Consider the following 21,300-nt stretch of genomic DNA (forward strand, 5'->3'; position numbering starts at 1 on the left):
TAAAACCAGTTTTGCATTTCTGAGATTGAGTATGGGAAGATGCGTGAATGACATTAAAAACTGTAGACTTCTTAAATACTGCAGGAAGAACTTTTCCTGTATTCTGGACTAGTAGGAAAATATTCACTTATCTGGATTTCTTCTTGTGCTGATACATAGAGTAACTCATCAAGAAAAAGCAAACTAGAAGTAGTTTTGATGGAAGACTTGGTGCATTTTGAAAATGAAGGTAATTAATTTCCTCCTTCTTGGCTTTGTACAATTTCTGTTAGACCACCATTTCTACACACTCCCACTTCTCCGTTTCTTCCTGGTTGTTGAGGGAGGTGCTGATCTCCAGCTCCCAGCCATATTTTGGCTTTGCCCGTTTCCGTGGAATGTTTCTCAAGTCATTTTTCTTGTTACTTAAATCTATGGACTTTATTGCTTTTTGATCACAGGCAAGGAATTAATGCTGTAGAATAGTATCATTAAACAGCATGGAGACATTCAGTGCTGCAAAGGATTCTTTTCACTAATTGCAAATGGGTTGAGCAAAGAGGCTAGATGATCTACAGAGGTCCCTCTCAACCTGAACCATTCTGTTATTCTGTATTCTTAACACCAACAATTAGACCTATCTGTCTGATCATCAAAGTTAAATGTGTTATAGAAGCACAGACACTGTCCCCATAGGACATTCTGCCCCTGATAATGAGCTGTGCTGATCTGTGGGAGGAATTAAAACTTTTAGGAACCCTTCAGTATTATTGTGGTTAATATTATAATGGCTTTTTTTTTCTGTGAAGTAATATTTGCTAAACTGCTGAGGCTTGCCTAATTTTTAGAAGTATTTTAAAGTAGTAAGATGAAGAATAATAGGGAATGATAGACTTGAAAGCAGAGAAATAGAGGAATTGTGACCTCTCAGCAGCTTGGTCCATTCTTTACAGATCACCTCTGATTTAAATCATGGTTTTCCACCAGCGTGATCAGTGTTGTTCGTATCTTGGAAACAGAAAATGCTGCACCTTTTTCAGGATCTTTCATCTGAAAGATGAGCAGGCAGACTTATGAACATTACGTGTGACAGTTTCAAGAAGGCAGTGTAGTCTTTTGAAGTATGTGCATGTACAGAGAAAATCTAAATTTCTGTTTATGCTGTGATTTCAAGCAAATGCATCTTGTCTTATTTCTGTCCTTTGAAGCTTTCTGAAACAACTTGCTACTATTTGTCTAAGGAAATAATATAGATTTTTTGGTGTTCCTTGTCTTTCTGTTTTGTTTTTTTTTTTAATGATCAGCTCCTGAAACCAAATCTTTATAGAATGAAAGCAGTACCAGAGCTGTGTGAGCCTGATCTGTGCCCTCAGACCTCGCAGATGAAAACCACTGCAGTCAGGGTTCCACTTTGGTTCCACATATGGTCTGTCTATGGACTTAAACTCTGCATCATAGGCAATGAATGTTTTTAGTAGGCTTTATACTCTCTTGTCTGAGATGATTGCAGGCCCACTCATACTGCAAGCTTTAATTATCTTCTGGGGTCTGGTGCACGCGTTTGCATATACTGTGTCAGTGGACCACCAAGATTAAATACTCCTAAAAACTTGCAGTGGCTTTAAGGAGACCTGTTGTAGAAGTGTTAAATGATGGCTGTTTGTTTCTAAAAGAACTATTTTTATAAAGTTTCAGCATCTGTCTTCTTGCAAAATAGAATCTGTTGTGAGGGAAAGTCCAAAATATGGGATGCCTTGAGTGCAGTACCACAATTAAAATGGGTGTCTACACCAACACTTCAGCTGCTTTCCTTTATCAGACTCTTAAATATTTCTAAGTGCTTCCCAGCTGATAATGCATTTACTTTATGGAAGCTTGCCAAGCCCTTTTTCTCTCATTAGGTCACAACTAGGTATTTTCCCAATATATTCTGATATAAGGGCTTGATAAGCATGGTTTCCTTTTAAGTTTTACTGAGTAATTAACAGAAGTGTGTGATATTTAATAAAAATTGGTGTTTACTAGAGATCTGACTGTGGAAGTGTGTCGATTCGTAAGGCATTGGGAAGATGATCAAGATATCATGGAATTGGTGTAGCTGAAAACAGTGCTATGCTGTTACATGCCTACATAGCCATGCCGGCTAAAATAAAAATGGAATTTGCTTCATCGAAAATTGACACTGGGATTCAGATAATCTTTAAAATAAATAAATCATTAATAATAGTAGATGGGGTAAGGGGAAGATATCCCTATAAACTTGACTGAAAGGGATAACTTTGAAGAGAAATAAGATGTTTAAGTACTACTGCTAGCACATATCAGATTTTCATCACTGATGTACTTACTCAGATTTGCAAGGAAAAGCAAAGCAATTTCACCAAGCCTCTTTGGAAAGTCTGCCATTGATCCTAAAGTACTAATTTACTAAAATAAAAGTGTACGTATGTATGTGTTGCATTTACAACTCAATAAAATTAAGCAGCTTTGATTCTTTGTAGTTGTACAGCAGGAGTTTAATGGAACGATTGAATAGTGCTGTAACTTCAAATAGTGCTTTTTAAAGGATATCTTTCTGTAAGTAGTTTGAGACTAAGCAGGATTTGGGGTTATATGATACAGGCATAAAAAATACTAAGCGAGTAGTGTCTTTTGAGAAGCAGTATTGAATGAAGATAATCAACAGCTGAGGAGACCAGTAGTGGAAGCAAAGTGATATCTGAGTTGTGAGAGAATGCGAATCCAATAAAATCCAATAAATAGGGTTATTTCAGTAATCAGCAACTTCTTATTCAAGAGTAGTAACTGCAAAGAGGAAGTAGACGTGACAGTGAAAGCATGGAATAGTTGCACAGAAAGTGGAAAGCTGGGGAAGGAGTTACATGCATAGTTAAGAGATCATCTGGAAGAAAACTAAGGAGAGGAAGGAGAAAGAGAGCAAGAAGGTTGGGCTTAGATGCTAAATATTGAAAATAGCAGTCAAGCAGAAGATCATAAACTGTAAATTCACAGTGTACTCTTTTGTTCCTTACTATAAGAAAACAACCCCACAATAAGGTGAAAACTAAGATGAGCAGAATTCTGACGCGTAGTATATCGAGGGGGGAGTATCATTATAGAACTATATCAAGAATATCAAGAGAACTTAAATAGAAGGAGATTACAAGAATTTACTAAATAACTAGGTTTTGCAAGAAGGGATTGTCACCTGTCCAGAGAGTGCTCCAAACGCATTGAAAACTTAGAAGTGGGTAAATGAATGTGGGATTTATCAGTTTTGTTAGTAGATTTATTGCTTCTGTTATTAAATGCACAGCTATCTCTCAGTGAAACACAGAGTTTTCTATATTTTTTCTGCATCTTTGAACTTCAATGAACTCCCATTTAAACTAAAAGTGGGAAGGAGGCTGGACAGGATAGTCAAGGTTGTCAGTGCTTGAGAGGTGAAGACATTCTGGGGCAACTTTGACCTTTTTTCAATGTACATCCATTGGAGACATCTTGAATTCTTGAAAGCATGAGAGCCAAGTAAGATTTCAGTTGGAAATACTTTTGACAGCAAGATTGTTTTTTGCATAAACAAGATAGTGTTTGCTTATATAAAAACTGCTTAATTTATTTGCATGCGGTTTTTTTGTGTAATATTTAAGGAGATTTTTTTTTCAGTGTTTAATTATTATAAAACATGAACTATTATTAAAAGAGGCTTCTCCTGCAAAGTATCTCTGGAATTCATAATAAAATAAAAAGGAACCATAAATCAAAGCTAATTTTTGAGTTCATACTTCTCTGTCTAACAACCTTTCTGAAGTAGTGCATTTCACTTGTATTTCTTACAACATAATAAGTCATGAAAGCCAAGGCTTGCAGAACTGAGCTCAGTGATAGGCATTAGAGATCATTCCCTTGCCTAGTGATCTTTGATGAAAACATTTGATGTCTTGATAACTGTATAAAATCATTTGCGAAGAATTGTTACTTAAAATTGTGCGTAGATTTGTGGATGGTGGCTGAGAATCCTGGCTTTTCTCCAGTCTCCAAATGACAGTACTTGGGGTGCTGAATTGCTCCAAGTGTTGTGATATAGTTGTGATCATGCAGTTACACAACCTGTATGTCTCTTGTAAGTTCAGGTCATTTCCAGTTCCATAAACCTTTAACATTTATGTGTCTGTAAGTAAATACCTATTAATAGTTCCTAATCTACTCTTCTTAATGAGAATAGGTAACTTCACACAGTCTAATATGACCAGTCTATCTTTAGCAGCAAAGAGAACTAGCTCGTTGTATTAGGACAGCTGTTATCTGTGACTTCTTGTTGCTCTCTCCAAAAGTTAGCTTTTATTTCTTTTACCTTCACAGCCTCTTCAGGAGAGGTTGTAGCATCCTTGGTGCAGGGGACAAGTGGGCTTTTGGGGGCAGCATTAGTTGCTGGGATGTCTGTGGTCAGTCCTCAACAGGATGGGAATATCCAGTACTACTTCTTGTCTGCAAGCCACCTATTGACCCATGCTATTCCAAATTTTATTTGAATTTAGAAAACAGCATGTAGGCTTTCACTCCAAGGGTCTTATGTTACACTAGTTCTTGGAAGCTTCCCAACTAGTTATCCTTTAAGGAGCACTAAGATTTCAAATATCAAATCTGAGACTTACAGATAGTTGTGCCTTCTAACTGCCTCCTTTTTTTCTCAAGCTGTCTCAAACAGCAAATAATGTTTTGGTCATTATATTTTATACTAATACACAGTTGAGGATTTTCTTTGACTGCAGTGCTGTTACCAAGATAGTATATTTTACACTGTGCTCAGGGCTTAAAATGTAAAAATCTTAAGTGCATTAATGACACACAGCAAGTTGCTTCACAGTTTCCTCCACTTTTTGTGGCCTTTATTGAATTTCAGTATCTTGCAAATTCTCAAATATGTTACATGTGAGAGAAATCCTCCTACAAAGTTTTGGAAAAACAATTTTATCAGCTTGGGCAAGAAAAGGCTTTATTTTCACTGAAATATAAATCTAGTTTTACAATGGTCCAATTGAAAGAAAGGGTTACGCTTTCAGGGCAGTAATGCTTAATATTTAGACATAAATATCTATAATGATTGAAAAGCTGAGTACAGTCAGTTGTATAGAGATGTTCAGGTGCTTTTTCATTACAGCACTAGCAGGGAGACCAAAACTCCTGTGATTGCTTCATGCTAAGGAGGGCTTAAAGGGAAAATCCAGAGAGAAAAGAGCTTTTGCCTGAAAAAATGAAACTCATGGCAGATCAAGAAATTGGTGGCAGCAGCAACTGCAGACTAGGTGTTGTGTTGTTTGCCAAGAAGATCAGTGGAGTTTTGCGTGCACCTTCCCAAATGTGTGTGCACCAAAGTATTCTACATACTTCACTTTCACAGTCACAGTGTATGTGATGCAGGTCAGCACTCTGTGCACTTGGAAACTTCCTGTCTCTTTACACTCCCTTTTATACAGTGGCCCTGATGTTAAATTACTGTACTCGTATGTCTGCTAGTGAAGCCTACGGTTCAGTTTATACAGTTGCCAGAGTTGTTTAAAAAACTTAATTAAAAAAAAAGCTTTATAATTACAGGGTATGACAGTATTGACAAAAAAAAAAAAAAAAAGAAAAAGCTTGTGCTTTTGGTACAATGTGGCATTACAGATTTAGTAAAATAAGAGTTTGTACAACCACAGACCACGTTCTTGCTAACATTTGTGTAGGGACTGCATTTACTTAAATTTTTTTCAAAATCCAGACAATTTCTTGTTAGATAATTGTAAGTTACTGCATTTATTTCAGTTTTGAGGCACTCTTATCTTAGAAAGCAAGCACACAACATAAAAATTGCTGATGTGATTTTTTTGTCACTGTTTTTCCGTAATTTAATAATGAAATGCTTCACATAAGTTGAATAAAGCTGGACTGGACTCATCCTCCATATGTTTCCAGTTTAATCTTGCCTTCAAACGTCAGTGAAAATAATTAATTTAGAGAGGAGCACTTAATGGCTTTTGTGATTTTTTGCTTTATTCATAGCTTTAAAGTATTTTGTTATGAAACATGAAAAATGTATACATTTGCCTCTCTTATGAAATATCTCTATGTACTCTGAGTAAATTTGTGATATAAAGAGATTGCATTAGATCATCAGACTGAAAATCTTACTTAAGGCTTAGAAAACATATTAGGAGGCAGATATGCGGTATGCCAATCTTCTGAAATGTGTTCTTCAGTTTTACCAAAAGGAACAGTCTTTCTGAATTAAAGATGAAGAGGTTTGTTGGAAGTTATGTCCCGGTTTATGGTTTTGTTTGTATCCTTTCAGTGAAGTAAAAGTCAGCCTTTGCTTTGATGGTCACATTGAGAATGACTAAATGAGAAGGCCTTAGACTTTAGGACCACATAAATAAAGTATACAGAGAAAGGGCATGAGCGAAGCTTTGAAGTGGTATCTAGCTTTAATTTCAGTGGGAGAAAACCAGATGTGTTTTTAAGAGTTCTGGCCCCTGCTCCATTTTCATGAGAGGATAGGGAGCTCAACCAAATCATACAATGGAGAGACCCCAATCTGAGTGTCCTCACCTCTGTACTTGGCTCTTCCTTGCCACTTCAGAGTGAATTGCTCTGTTCCAATCTAATTCTGTCTAACTCTTCAATTTAATTGCATAGACCTTTCTGTACCAGCTGGATTATATATATTTTTTTCTATTTCTACTGCTATCAACTGAGTTGATTGCCTATCCAAAAAAAAAAAAAAATCGGACAAAAAGCCCCAATACATTTAAAGATTACAACAACTTCAAAATGACAAAACTGGATCAAATTTTCTGTTTGCTGATTTCGCAGTGCCATTGGTACACAGCATTTCTGTGTCAGCAATTCTGTAAAACAAGGCAAAACTAAAACAAACAGTTGGAAAGTGCTGTCCCTGGAGTTGTACATTATTTTTCTATCTACGGATAGGATAATGTATTTAAATAATCTACTTGAGGACATTTTCAGTCATCCTTGTATCACTTTTGGCCATCAAAAAGATTGCTGTTAACTGTACATGAGTAGATTAAGCAAGATTTCTTAAACACGTTTAGCACTGGTGAAAATAAGTAAAATAGTCTTGTGTCTGTCTTCTATCTTCTTGAAGAGAGTGTCTTGAGTAATGGAAAGGAGAAAGAAGGAGTAGAGTAAGAAAGCAAATAGTATGAGTCAAATTCAAGGTTGTGGTCATCTTCTAACCTGGACAAGATAAATTCTTTTTCTTTGAGGGTTTGTCCATGTGTCAAAGCTGAGATACCTGCTAAAGCCTGCAGTTGTTCAGAGAAATGGTTTTGGAAGAAGAATATAATAAATTCCAGAGAAAAGGAGGTCAGATTTTCCTGTTTGGTTGTCTTGCACTGAGATAGCTTGTTCAGAGACATGTTCCATTTTCAGCTATTTCATTACAGTTGGGATTTTTTTTTCTTTTTTCTTTTTTCTTTTTTTTTTTTGGTTGGTTGGTTGCTTTATTTCAAATGCTTTTACAACTGGCCGCTGTCAGGGCCACCACTGGAATCAAGAACAGAGCATTATTTTGATGCGTGCCAGACCTGTGATGTACCTTGCTTCTCTGTCACATCACCTTCATTCAATGAAGAAATATATCTGCTCCGGGGAGTGCTGCAGTGTTTCAGCATGGGGCACACTTCCTCAAAGTCCCAGCATAACCCAGACACCAAACCACTGTTTCTTTTCTGAGGAAGTAAACATTTTTTTGTTCAGAGAGTGGTGAGGCACTGGCACAGCTGCCCATAGAAGCTGTGGATGCCCCATCCCTGGAGACGTTCAAGGCCAGGTTGGATGGGTCCCTGGGCAGCCTGAGTTGCTGGGTGGCAGCCCTGCCTGTAGCATGGGGTTGGAACTAGATAAGCTTTCAGGTCCCTTCCAAGCCAAACCATTCTGTGATCTTAGTCAGCAGTGTTCATTTCTGGAGTTTAATGCTTCTCAGTGGCAAACTTTAATGGTTAATATTGAATCTATGCTCATGAATACTAATAAAATATACAGGGAATTTATAGTGTGTAGCAGGCCATTAATACAAACTGACTGCGGTTGCTGAAATAGTAAAGGTCAGTCAAATCCTTTGGTATAGGCACAGCTGTTTGTGTATATAGTTACCCCGCTTTCTCAACACATGTTGTTACCAGAAATTGATTGGAGATCTGTGGAATTACCCTCCTTGGAGATCTTCAGAAGCCTCCTGGAGTTCATCCTGAGCAGCCTGCTTCGTGTGCCTTTTCTTGAGCAGGTCGACCAAAAGGTCTCTTCCACCCTTACCTGTTCTGAGAAAGAAAGAAGAAAAGAATGTTATATCCATATACAACTTGAAGGTTGTATCCCTGCATCAGCAGAAAATTAACATGCAGTCTTCTGGCTGCCGTTATCCAAGTAAATCACTCTTGGTCACATCATAAAGGCATAGACACAGAAATATACGGAGTTAAAATTCTGAATTGCAGAGTGGAGTTTGCATAAAATGGAAAATAGAATTTGCAGTAAAAGAAAATATTTTTGCTTTATTTCCCCTGTGACCCATTGACAAGATAATGCAGCTTGGGTGTAGGCCCAGCATGAAATTTCTTGGACAATTGTCCAAGCTGAATGTGGTAAAGATTGTGAATACTGAATGGTGGCTTTTAATGAAATTTTCTGTAGTCTGCAAGATTTAGTTTAAAACAAACGCCTAAAACTACTGTTAGGTAGGAGGGTTATGACAACAATTACCAAGATACTCTATGTTTTACACCAGTAACTTGAGAAGTCTTGTCAAAATATCTGCAAAGTGAATGCCAAAAATGCAACATTTCTGATGAGTAATGAACAAGTTTTAAATTGAAGTGTTTAAAGTCTGTTCATCCAGTGAGACATATTAAAGTAATCACACTTCTTTTCAAGCTTACGAAATTTCACTTCCATCTCAGCAGAAGACAAAGAAAAGATTGTTCTGTCTTTGTCTCACCTGCAGAGAAGTGACTATAGGGATCTTTAAAATGCTTTAAGGAATGTTATACCTCACTGGATATTGTTTTGTGTTTTATGATTTTTCTTGCCTTTTGTTCGTATGCAATGTCAGCTTCATTTCTGTATGTCCAAAGTCAGTTTGAGCAGTACAGAAAACCATATTTTGTCCAAAAACAAACTACTGTGTTACTACTGAAGTACTGACTCATTATATGATTCGAGAGTAGAAAAAAAAAACCATTGCTAAATAGATTTCTGTTTTTGCATCCTCTCTTCTGTTTATCCTTCTCCTTCTCTTATCTGTTTTCCCTCCTGGCTTTGTATGACCTGCCCATGGGGTTGTTGAATCCTGCCTGTTCCTGTGCAGGCATGTGCCAGGTGCACTCCCACAGCACCTGGGATATGACACCTCTGAGTCACCTGAGTGAATGAAAATTAAGTTTTTGGAAGTCAAAAGAAAAGAATTTAAGAAAATCCGGTTCATTTCTTGGGAATATTTTTGAGTTCTCTTCAATATGGGCCATTTTCATTTTAAAGTTGTGGGATCATGGCAATAAGGAATGGTACAAACATACTCCTGTTGTCTCCTTCTGTTCCTCTTACTGTAATACATGAGCTTCTGTTATAGCAGCTTCTTTGGAAGCTGAACTGAGAATTCTGCTGAATTTACTGAAAAAATAAAGATTACTTACCAGAATTTGTTAGTTCATTAGCTGTGCTCCATAGCGTGTCTACCCAGCTAGGTGTTTGTAGGTTTATAAAATTCCACTTAATTTCAGCAGAGAGTTTAAAGAATGGGGTTATGTTTCTAATCTTGCACCTTAGGTTTATGCACATTTATCCAAATGTCTGCTGTTCATGGAACAAGTGTGAATATTTTATGGGTTTATTGAATGGAGATAACTTGTAATTAAGTTATGCACCAAAGCTGTAAAATGATTATGAACAAAAGGCATGTTCAAGAGCTTGGGGAACGTTAAGATAGCCTTGTGAAGTCTCCGTTGTTTTAAGAAGCAGGAAGAGCAGAGTGCATAACATTTGCAAGATGAGTTGTGCTTCATAGTTGTGAAAGCTGAAAAGGTTAGGCAAACAGGCAGTAAAAGAGGGAGCTGCTGGGGAAAATGTGGCATTTAGAGCTCCTGTCCTTTTGTGCCTCTTCAGCTATCTTGCAACTAAAGCACACTTTTTTTGTGCAGGTTTGTTCCCTGTCCACAAATATTTTTAAGGCTGAGCTTGGGGTAAAAAAGGCGTAGTAATATATAAGGTCCTACAGACTGTATCCTGTGTTCTTTGCAAAAGTAAATATTTTAAAAGGAATTATTGTTTTTTCATTATTTACAGTGCTGCTTTCAGTTACTGTTGTAGTACTGTTGTACTGAAGTACTGTTGTACTTCACTCTTTGTAGTAAGTACTTTTTTGATCATATAAAGTGTTAAAAATACAAGTGAGCTGAGTTTGTTTTCAAATAACTTGAATATACCTGATTAATACACCTTCATTCTGTGCTCATTGTCCTTTCCTAGTCTGATTTCAGCTTCTTTGCTTTTTGATCACTGAAGATTTCATGAGCACACCTGCCCTGCTCCACCCCTACATCTGAGGAATGCTGTTCCCAGGGGTTGTTGCAGTTCAGGCCTCGACTTCTCACAGTGTCCTAAGCTGTTACTCTGCCAGCTGGCAGCTCTGCACTTTCATTCATGCTTGCTCGTGACGTGGCTGGGACTTGTGAGGCCTTGAAACTTGCAGGAAAGCCCCGTTCTGCAGCAGGACCAGCATATAAGAGTCACCCGACAGGCATGTCTTGCAGGCAGTTACAACAGGACTGCTTCTCCCCTTTGCTCCTGTCCCCACTTGGGCTGGATGGCTCAAGTCAAAACATTTCCTTTGTGAGTGGCAGCAGCTGAGAGCCATTGAATTTCGGCAATTTCTTTCATGTTCTTGGAGCTGCTCCAAGATCTAGTGATCCAGTGATCTAGCAAAAGCTGCAGCTTAGGAGAACCAGATACCGTGCCAGTTTTGGTGTGTACTGGTGAGAGCAAAGGCCTATGCTGACAGGCTCCCTGGTGCTGGGAGGTGCAGTGGAGCAGTGTGCTGGGTTAGTCATCGACTAAAGCAGACCTTGAGCGTGACATAGCGCTGTTCCAATCACTGAATATTAATCTGCATCATCTGAAGATTTTAAATGACTGACTTCATTTTTACTGGTTTGATATACTTGATGTAGTGGCTATATATGGCTGAGTTGGAAAACTAAAAAATTTATGCCTAAGAGTTGTTCCTTATCTCCCCTCTACAGTCATAATGAACGAAAAGTAACCTGCAAACATCCGGTAACGGGACAGCCATCGCAGGACAACTGTATTTTTGTTGTGAATGAACAGTAAGTGGCTACAAAATACGTGTTTTAAAAGTGTCTAACATTTAAATAAGTTTCCATGATTGCTAATTGTGATGTTTATTTTTTTTCCAAGTCGAATTACCATGTATATAATTTCATTTGTTTAAATTTGTTGAAAATAATATTAAATACTTGATACTGTTTTTTTTAATAGAAAAATAGCAATAAGAATAATGCAACGTGGTTATGTAGTAGAAATGTACTCTGTCTAACTGTGTGGATTTCCATTTGTCGCTTCAGATATTCTACAGTATTAGCAAACAATATATTTATTATGTTGTAATCCAGTAAACTTCCAACAAAGAATCCATTTTTGATTCCTATAGGCACAATCAAGCATGTTTAATTTACTTTGTTTTATCTGATAGTTTTTCTTCTGTTGGTTATTTTGTCGGCCTGTTGAGTCCTTTCCCCAGTAATTGCTATCTTTGCATTAATTTTGTGATATGCATGGTAGTCATACCTGACTTTAAGATGCTATATGTAGCTGGGTGTTAGGTGTCCTATTTACCACCACTGCTGCAACACCTGTTACACTGTGACAACTGTCACAGTGTCAACTGTCAGAACTACAGTATGTGGAATTGCATAAATGTGTGTATTCTGAAAGAGAAGAGATTTAGTCTGGGTCATTAACTCAGAGGGTGGTGAGGCACTGCAACGGCTGCCCAAAAAGCTTGTGGGTACCCCATCTGTGGAGGTGTTCAAGGCCAAGTTAGATGGGGCCCTGGGCAACTTGATCTGGTGAATCGCAGCCCTGCCCATGGCAGAGGTTTTGGAACTGGATGGGTTTTAAGGTCTCTTCCAACCCAAACCATTCTATGATTCTCTGAAGTGAGGCAAAGCCATATGTGGCTTTGGAGAGCATTTCGTCCTATTTCTATATCAAAGAGTTTTTCCTTCCCACTAACAGCATAAGCTAATAAAGAAATCCTATTTTAAACATCTTAAATTCATCTGTGACAGATTTAAGATTAAAACACAGTGCAGGTAACTTTACAATGAAGTGTGAACTGCTTTTAAATTGAAAAAGTAGGACGCAGCTTGTATTAGGCTACGTCTGGGGGTGCTTTTTAATAGCAGTGTGCATACACAGCATGTTCTAGTGCTATTACATATTCTATTTTCAGGACTGCTGCAGCAATGACGTCTGAAGAAAAGAAGGAGAGACCTGTAAGCGTGATATGTGAAGCAACTAACTATAATCTGACATCAGATTATGCTGCTCATCCTATGAGCCCTGTGGGCAGAGTAAGTCTCTATGTCCAAATTAAGTTAAAATTAAAATGATTCAGTTATATCACAAAGTACTAGGCAGTGTTATGTTAGTATTCCATTTAAAAAGAGAAATGAAGCATATTACCTTTTTTAGGGCACTCAGTTCCTATTACGTTTAATTTGGTAACTGAGGTGTTTGAAACAGATTATCACAGAAGTTGCAAATTTCATCAGATATCTCAGATCATATGACTTGCACACACATTGTTTACAGAATTCAACCTTTCTAATCAAGTAAGTGCAAATGAGCAATCTGGAGTAACTGCTCAGATATCTGGTTGTAAGCATTGTTCTGGAAATTGCTGGATACACAAACAATTGACTAGATTTCTTTTGGTAAAATGCAAAGATTCTAATTGTAAATGATGCGGTTACTAACAAGATGGAAGGTGATACTGTGGTAAAATAAAAGGGCAGATGTCATGATTTGCTGACATTGAACCAGAAATCCTGGTATCCTGAGAAAATTTCAAGGAGAAATCCTGGAGATTCCTAAACTACTTAAATTTGCTTCCCACCTTCCCTATTTAACCAGCTACTCAAAAGGTTAAGGTCAATGTCCAAATGTTTATCCAGAGTATGGGTTCAATTAAATTTATTTTAACCTCAATTATATTTATTTTAAAGCTGGTTTTATCCAACAAAGTTATTGTGTGCATTTTTTCCACTTTTTTTTTTTTTCCTGAGCTTTCATGTAAGGAAAATGCACTTGCTACAGAATTAATCATTTCATTATGTTTTGTCACCAAGATCACAGCTGTGATCAGTGATGACAGGCACAAGCGCCATAACATCTTCTACTAAGCAATCATTTAAAACAAGGGGAAAAATAACATATATTATGGAAAACCCTAATGATGAGAAATGCTTTTTGGCAGATTTATCCATCCTATAAGAGAAAATAATGGAATGTGTTTTTAACTGAACAGATTTCTTAATTTGAAAGAATTGAAATAAGTTGTTTTCCATTTGGTGGAAAAGGAACATTCAAGATTTCTTGAAGTGCATTTTTGAAACACCTTTTTTGCTGTTGTTGTTTTAAATGTAAGTCAAGGATTCTGCATGTCTATAAGACATTAGAAAACTGTTATTTAATGAGAAGAAGCCTCTAGCTTTCAAACTATGCTTTAATCTGTTGTTGCTGGGGGAAAAAAGGAGCTGCAGATAAGTTATAACCAGAAACCAAACTCATAATCTCAGATTCTGTACAGTCATATTTCTGTCCATGCAGGAAAGCCATCTTAAAAAGCTGTTAGAATAGTAATAGTGTTATAGATTGTAGTAATAGTTACTCAAAGAATGAATTACAACAGAGCCAGCTAGGAAACGCGTTTAGTGTATTTTACAAATGTATTTTCATAGTCCCCTTTCAAAAGGATAGTTTAAAATGCTCTCTGGCCTGGTTTGTTTCACTGTGTTCAAGAAATTGAGATTGCTATAGGCCAATTATTGTAGCTTCTTTACATTCTTTCATTAATGACACTTCAACTTCCTTTGAAAACTCCTATTTTTGAAGACTTCTGTGCTACTCTTCATTCCTCTTGTCTATCTGTTCTACTTTTTAAATGCATTTAAAATATTAATGATTCATGTGCCTCTATGTGCAATTACTGTACATCAGTTTTCACATGTAATGTTATCTGAATTACTGTAGCACCATTTTAAAAGCTTTGCTTTCAGAATATAAATAATTTGTAACTGTTCCAGAGCTAACATTTAGTCAACCTTTTCTGGTTCTTTAAGGCTAATGGTTTAAATTGCGTTTAAAGACGACTAAATAGAAATTTCCTACTGTTGGAATCTAGACACAACAACTGATTTTCTTCTATGTTTTTATTTTTCATGTCTCTCTCAATACGGAGTAAAATCCTTAGCTGTCTTATCAACATTTGAATATAATGGAGGAGGAGTAAAATATTAGTGAGGAATTAAGTCACAGAACAGCCCATGCCTCCTTTTTTTAGCTGTTCTTATTTTCAAAGATAACTCACGATTGTACTGAATATTGGAAGATAATGAGGAATGGAGGTCAAGTTTATACTACAACTAAAAGTTCAGGTAGTTGAGTGGTACAGAAGTAAGTACTGCCTTTCATGAATGTTTATTGATCCAGAATAGGCATGACGCTTGGATAAGTTTCTTTATTATAGCAGAAAGACTTCTGAAGTCTTTTGCTTATCAGAGGTTTGAATGGGGTGAGACAAAAATCAGTCTCAGATAAAAGTCTTACTGCTCTTTCTTTCCCACTAGATAAAGCATGGTAGTCAAAGATTACACTACAATCCTGGGCAGAGTAGTCTTTTAAGTGCTACTTCTTCCTTGCTGACTTGAACTGTATCTCTAAATTTGAAACCAGCAGACCCGTGACTGTGGAAAAGATCTACACAGGCCTGTGGCTGCTAGAGACATACATATTTCTATCTTTCCTTTTAAAGTGAAGTCTTCCTTTTTTAAGTGCTAAAATTGCTACCTAGACCAATATGGTTACATGCTCTGAAATGAATTTTGGGGCTCAGTTTTTTCATATGTAAATAAAGTAAGGCTTGTTACTGGCCCCTCTCCACATTTCATCTCCCTTGCCATGATTATCTGCAGAACCATGCTAACAATTTTCTCACCATAAGTGGAATGAAGTCTCTATTACAGCGAGGATGTGTCAAATTGTTTATATGTGTATCAGTTTATATGTATTTCATAGAGTCCTCAAGGCACTCCAGCTTTAAATAAGTAGTTTCAGTACATCAGTGCATGTCTGATCGGGATTCAGTTTAATCAGAAATAGTCATGAGATGCATCCACATTAGCAAATAGCACAGTAAACAGGAGCGACGTGCAGGGCAGTACTGGAGCTTAGGACCAAACATCTGTACTGTGCTTTTGTGGTTTATCTTCAGGCTAGTCCTTATGCATTTACATTTTAGTCTTATCCAAAATAAACAGAGTTTGCTCCAGTAAGCAAACTAAAACACAGTAAGGGGGAATGGTTGGGAGATTATTTTCAAGAGCAACCTCCTAATCCAAGCTAAAGTGCTGAGGCAGAAAACCACTCAGTTCATGGAAGACTGCAATATTGAAAGGCACTGAAATTGCCTGCAAAATACAGAAGGCAGAGCTATGTTGGCTTGTGGTCTGGAGGATAATTTAAGCCTTAAACATAGAAATATATTTTTAGGCAGAAGGAAGAAGAAGATTTAGTATCTCTTTCCTTTGAATTTACATTCAGAAGTTTCTTGAACCTTGTTTTTAAATAAGTTTAGCATTGATCATTTTTTATGTTAGTTGAAGAGCATTTTTTAGGTATAGTTAGCACTTCTGAAACTGGGGAAGAAGACTCACGTAAATTTGGTGTCCATCAGCAGCTGTGTTCAGAGAAGAGCAGCTGAAACAGTCATTAGGTATGCAGCCCCAGCTACTGAATGAGCTATTGCCCAAAGTTCAAGACTTTTGTTTTCTTCACAGTGGGGAAAGAGTAAATATCACTGATTGGATTTCTCAGCTTCTTTCTCAGTACTGGCACTGTGCAGAGCCCTGTAGGTTCTGATTTTAGAGACATCACGGTTTCTGGGATCGTTCCTCAGAATTGATCTAATTCTACAAAATGTGACTAAGTTTGTTATTTCTGTTGCCTTCCACATCTTCCACCAAGTGGTCAGTAGCTAGACATGTCATTCATTATTCTTCTTTCTTTTTGCTTTCTTCAGAACTGGAGCTATGCAATATGTCCTCTACTTACAGTGTTGTGGGGTGAAAAGTATTTTAATCCTTCTAATTCTTGATTATTTCTTTTGTTCCTGTTTTTCTTTTTATGTCAGGTTTGTGTGTGAAGGGAATGTGGGATGGACAGGGATGCCAGATGTAAAAGGAGGAGGAGATGGCCTAAGAAGCTTGAAAACTGATAATTAGTTTATATGAACACCTACAATATTTAAATACCCTAAAATAATAATTGTCTTTGAGGCCTAGAAATTATGAGCAGATATTCTCATTATGAAATTAATGGTAAAATAATCACAAATCACCAAAAGTGTTCTCCGTATTTGCTAAAATTAGAAATCAATTGTGATGCTCTATTTAATTAATGGACATTTGTATTCACAGTTGGTAAGATGTGTAATCAACCTACTAAATCTTTGCTCAGAGCTTAGTGAAATTGAAGTCAATTTGTTTTTTGTGGTTTTTTTTAATCAGACTTACCTAAGAGAAATCTATTTAAATTATCTGAATTTGCTAGTAGACTTGAAAGACTTATGTTGTTTTCAGAAGCATCTTTAATGTGTTGGCCATGTAACAAAGCATAGGAAGTTTCAAACTCTTAAGAGCTTCTGAACGTTCGAGATGCATGAGCATTACAAATTGCTTCTGATCAAAATCTTGGCACTGCTTTTGTGTAATATGGCAATATAGTATCCATACAAGTTAACTTAGATGTCTGTATGGATGTATGAATGGACTGAGAGATGAGAGGCAGGAAAGCACCCTGCAGAAAGGGATCTGGGGGTTCTTTCTGATGACAAATTGGACATGAGTCAGCAGAGTGCCCTGTCAGCCAAAAGGGCCAGCTGGTACCCTGGGGTGCATCATATCCAGCATCAGCACCAGGCAGGGGAGGCTGTTGTCCCGCTCCGCTCTGCACTGTGCGGCCTCGTCTCAAGCACCGAGTGCAGGTTTGGGCACCACAACATAAGGAGGATGTAAAAGGGACAGGTTCTGCATCAGTGGGCATGGAACAGGCTGCCCAGGACAGCAGGCACAGCTCCAAACCTGGGAGCCAGGAGTTGGACTCACTGATCCTTGTGCATCCCCTCTGATTCAGGATATGCTGTGATTCTATGATGTAGACTTACTTTATATGATGTGCTCTGAAATGTTAGGGCTTCCCTGTGTTTTCCTTTTTTATACCTGCATGTTGTACTTCTCTTGTGTTCTTAAAAACTTTTCTCCATTTTGCATTGGTAGAATTTTCCAGATGAAAATATGAAAGATTTTACTTTCATTTTGAATTAGGACTACAATTACTTACTCTGTCTTGCTTTCCAAACAGAGCTGAGTCAAATTTCTCTGTCTCTAAGGGAAATTAAAAGTACTTTGATTGTTCTTATATTCCCTCCTGATTCTTCAAAAAAAGAAAAGAAAAACACAAAATGACCTTGTTTCATTGTGTTGTAGACTTCAGACAAATACGCATAGTTTTTGTAATGTCATTCTTTTTAGACTAAGCTATATTGTATCCTTCAGTAAGTGGCATTGTTGACAAAAGCTGCACATTGTACTTAATTGCAGCTTTCAGTTTGATTTTTAACTCTGGAATTCTCTCCAACATATGTATAATAACAACCATGCAAATCGTTGAGGCATGTTGAATTTTCATAGAGAAACCTCATGCTCTAATTTTCAACAAAAAATGAGTCTGTGTTTAGTTTTTCCATTTGAGCATCTCATTTAGGAACTTTGCATAACCTAGATCAGTCTCAGCAGTAGAGATGGGGAAGCTGAAGCACAGGATTATACTGTCTTAATTAAAATAGTGGGATTCGAGCAGAGCCAAGCACACAACATAGAAAACTTAGCTGGGCTTTCCTTCTGCAAAATGGTGTGCTTTGCTGTATCTCATTGCAGGGTCTGTAAGACACCAATCTTATGGAAATTGAAAAATAAACATTCAGTTTATTTAGTTGCAGAGCAAAATTTCTAAATGTAGACTGAAAGGAATTAAATCTGAATTGGCCAAGCATTGCATATTTCTTTTTGCCTTTTTGAATTTTTGTTTTGTCAAGTAAAAGAAGGAAGAAATCATCTATGATCACTGCATAGCTGTAAGGATATAGAAGGTGTGAGCAGCTATAGAAATGAGCACTGGAGATTCGGGACAAAAGACTCAAAGTAGGCCTTAGTGCAAGCAGGTGAAATACGGCATATTCAAACCGTCCAAAAGATTTATAGGGAGAAGGATCTTCAAGGAGAAAAGGGATTTTTAGAAAGTTGATACATGCAAAAGTGGGAGTCTCAAGAAAAGCCTTTGAAAATTATGTCCTGTTGAAATCTGATTATGTTTCATTCATTAAGTCCCTGTTAGAAGCAGGAAAGATTAGAGTTTTCTTGTCCAGGTGACGTAATTTTTTGTAATTGCAGTAGTTCTGTTAGAAAGAACTAAAACTACACCGTGGTAGATTTGCTATCTGCCTGATCAGATAGGTAGATCAGATAGGTATTTGTTTTTTTTCTTCTTTAAATAAATAAAATCTGTAAGTATTTGTCTTGGATTTTGTCTTTGAATTTTCTGCAAAGGAAAAAAAACAAATTGCTGAAGCAAGCAGAACCATTGTGATTATGTATCTATAAAAGGAATACAGTTTATGTTCTGCAGTCCTCCAGAGAGATGTGTAAGGAAAAGATTTAGGAAAAAAAAAACATGAAAATGCGTTATGATTTTTCAACAGATATTGATATGACGTTTCCTTTAACCTGTTCAATTTAATTTAGACATCACGATCATCAAAGAAGGTTCATAATTTTGGAAAGAGATCAAACTCAATAAAGAGAAATCCTAATGCACCAGTTGTCAGACGTGGCTGGCTCTACAAACAGGTATTCTTCCTCTTCTTATCTTTGGAGTGGGTTTTTTTGTTGATTGTTTTTTGGTTTTGTTTTTTTTTTTTTTTTTAATGAGATGTATGATGTACAAAAGCCAATCATTTGGAAGTAAACTAATCTGATGCATTTGATCTTTTCTATTTAGTGGCAGCATACTCAACCTACTGTAGATTCTCCAGTCAGCAGTATCAGACTATTTTGCATTCTTCTTGCCCTGCAAGAGACAACAAAACCAACTCAGTCATATTTGGTATATGTTTTTAAAATCCACTAAGGATCCGTTTAGAATTTGGCATTTAAACTCTGCCGAGGCACTCTGTATACATATTTTTGAATGTGTTTTTATAATTTACTGACACTTATAGAATAGAATGACCCAGCTAGCTTCCTGGATGCTGTTGATGAGTTTTAATAATCTACTAGTAAACAGATAGAAACTTCTTTAGTAGCAGAATTTTTTAGTAGTAAGTATACATTAGGTGTAGATTTTTCCCTTGTTTAGATACTCTTGTGGCCTCTGTGCTCTGTGTTACTATTATAGAGTCAATTTCAGTGTAGTATTTTCCTAATGAAGAAAGAGTAGCTTTCACAGAGTTCTTAAGGTTGAAGTGACCTCTTGACCATCTGCTGCAACTTCCCCTGCTCAAGAAGAGTCAGTTATTGCCAGTTTCCAAGAGCTGTGTCCAGTTAGGTTTTTAATCTCCATAGATGGAGACTAAGCAGAACCTATCTGGGCAGTCTGTACCAGCATTTGGTCATTCTCACAGTAAGTTAAATAATTAAATAAGCTTTGCTCAGATGTAATTTCACTGCTTTAAATTTGTGCCCATTGTCTCTTGTCCTGTCACTGGGCACCACTGAGAAGAGTTTGGCTCCATCTTCTCTTACCCATCAGGTACTGATAAAATTCCCTCTGAACTGCCTTTTCTCTAGACTTAACAGGCTCTGGTTTCTCAGCCTCACTTCACACAGAGAATGGAGAATGCTTAAATCCCATAATGATCTTTGAGGCCCTTTGCTGTATGCCACTATGTCCACGTCTCTAGACCCAGTGCTGCAGATAAACCTTAGGACTGCTGAGTAGAGAGAGTATCCTCCCTGTACGTCCTGGCACCACTTCTAATGCTGTCCAGGATGCTGTTGTCCTCGTTTGCCACGAGGTTGCCTTGCTGGCTCATGATCATCTTATTGTCCACCAGGACCCCACCAGCTATCTCTTCAGGGCTCATTTGCAGCTGATCAGTCCCAGTGTGTGATGTTGCCTAGTGTTATTCCTCAGCAGATGCAGGGCTTTGCATTTTCCAGTGTTGAACTTCATGAGATTCTTCTCTGCCCAATTTTCCTGCCTGCTGAGGTCCCACTGAATGGCAGTAAAACCATCTGGTATATCAGCCACTCCGCACAGTTTTACCATCTGCAAACTTGCTGCATGTGCAATTTGTGCCAGTGTCTGGGTCGTTAATGAAGAAGTTAAAAAGTGTTGGCTGTGGTGTAAATTCCTGGTATGCTTCAATAGTAACTGGCCTCATCACCTGCTGATGACTGCCAACTGGGCCCAGCGTTTCAGCCAACATTCTGTCCACTTCATTGTCTAGCTGCATGTCATTGGACAGGATTTGTATGTAGGATGGTTTAAATGCTGAAATGTTTGACTGTGTTTTGTAAGAAATGGTTGCTATATGTTTCTGTGTTGTTAATTGAAAAATAATTTACTCGTGAGTTTCAGTAATAGATATTGTCTTCAAAAAATCTACAGACAAAAATCTACAGTAAAAATCTCTGCTGACTTCTGTTGGTAATATAATAACTTTCTTAGCATATCCGTATACTCACAGAGAACAGTAAGTTTTGTTTGATTCAGGGTGTGTGCTATCTCATTGAATATAATGCCAATTTTGTGTAATTCTTCCAGTAATTATGACATAATCATAATAATGAGGGGAAAAATAATTTGTAAATTACTGATACAGAAGGGATTTGGTCTTAAGTAGGAAAAAAAAATCAAAATATGGGAGCCACATACTCATTTTGTATATTCTTCTGCTATGAGTAA

At 37.2% G+C, this 21,300-nt stretch overlaps 1 protein-coding gene across 9 annotated transcripts in view; it reads left to right on the plus strand.

Moving 5' to 3' along the window:
• The window catches only part of PLEKHA5 (pleckstrin homology domain containing A5), a 169,339-nt gene that overhangs the window by 85,699 nt on the left and 62,340 nt on the right, over positions 1 to 21,300 (plus strand). For all 9 annotated transcript variants that reach the window (XM_042837637.1, XM_042837634.1, XM_042837638.1 and 6 more), the window contains 3 exons: positions 11,277 to 11,360; positions 12,509 to 12,629; positions 19,137 to 19,241. In XM_042837637.1, the coding sequence (XP_042693571.1) occupies positions 11,277 to 11,360; positions 12,509 to 12,629; positions 19,137 to 19,241 (310 nt within the window). The remainder of the gene's footprint in view (positions 1 to 11,276; positions 11,361 to 12,508; positions 12,630 to 19,136; positions 19,242 to 21,300) is intronic.

The sequence above is a fragment of the Centrocercus urophasianus genome, unplaced genomic scaffold (genome assembly GCF_019232065.1).
Source record: "Centrocercus urophasianus isolate 14NV4802_14NV808 unplaced genomic scaffold, USGS_Curo_1.0 seq_73, whole genome shotgun sequence".
NCBI classification, from domain to species: Eukaryota; Metazoa; Chordata; class Aves; order Galliformes; family Phasianidae; genus Centrocercus; species Centrocercus urophasianus.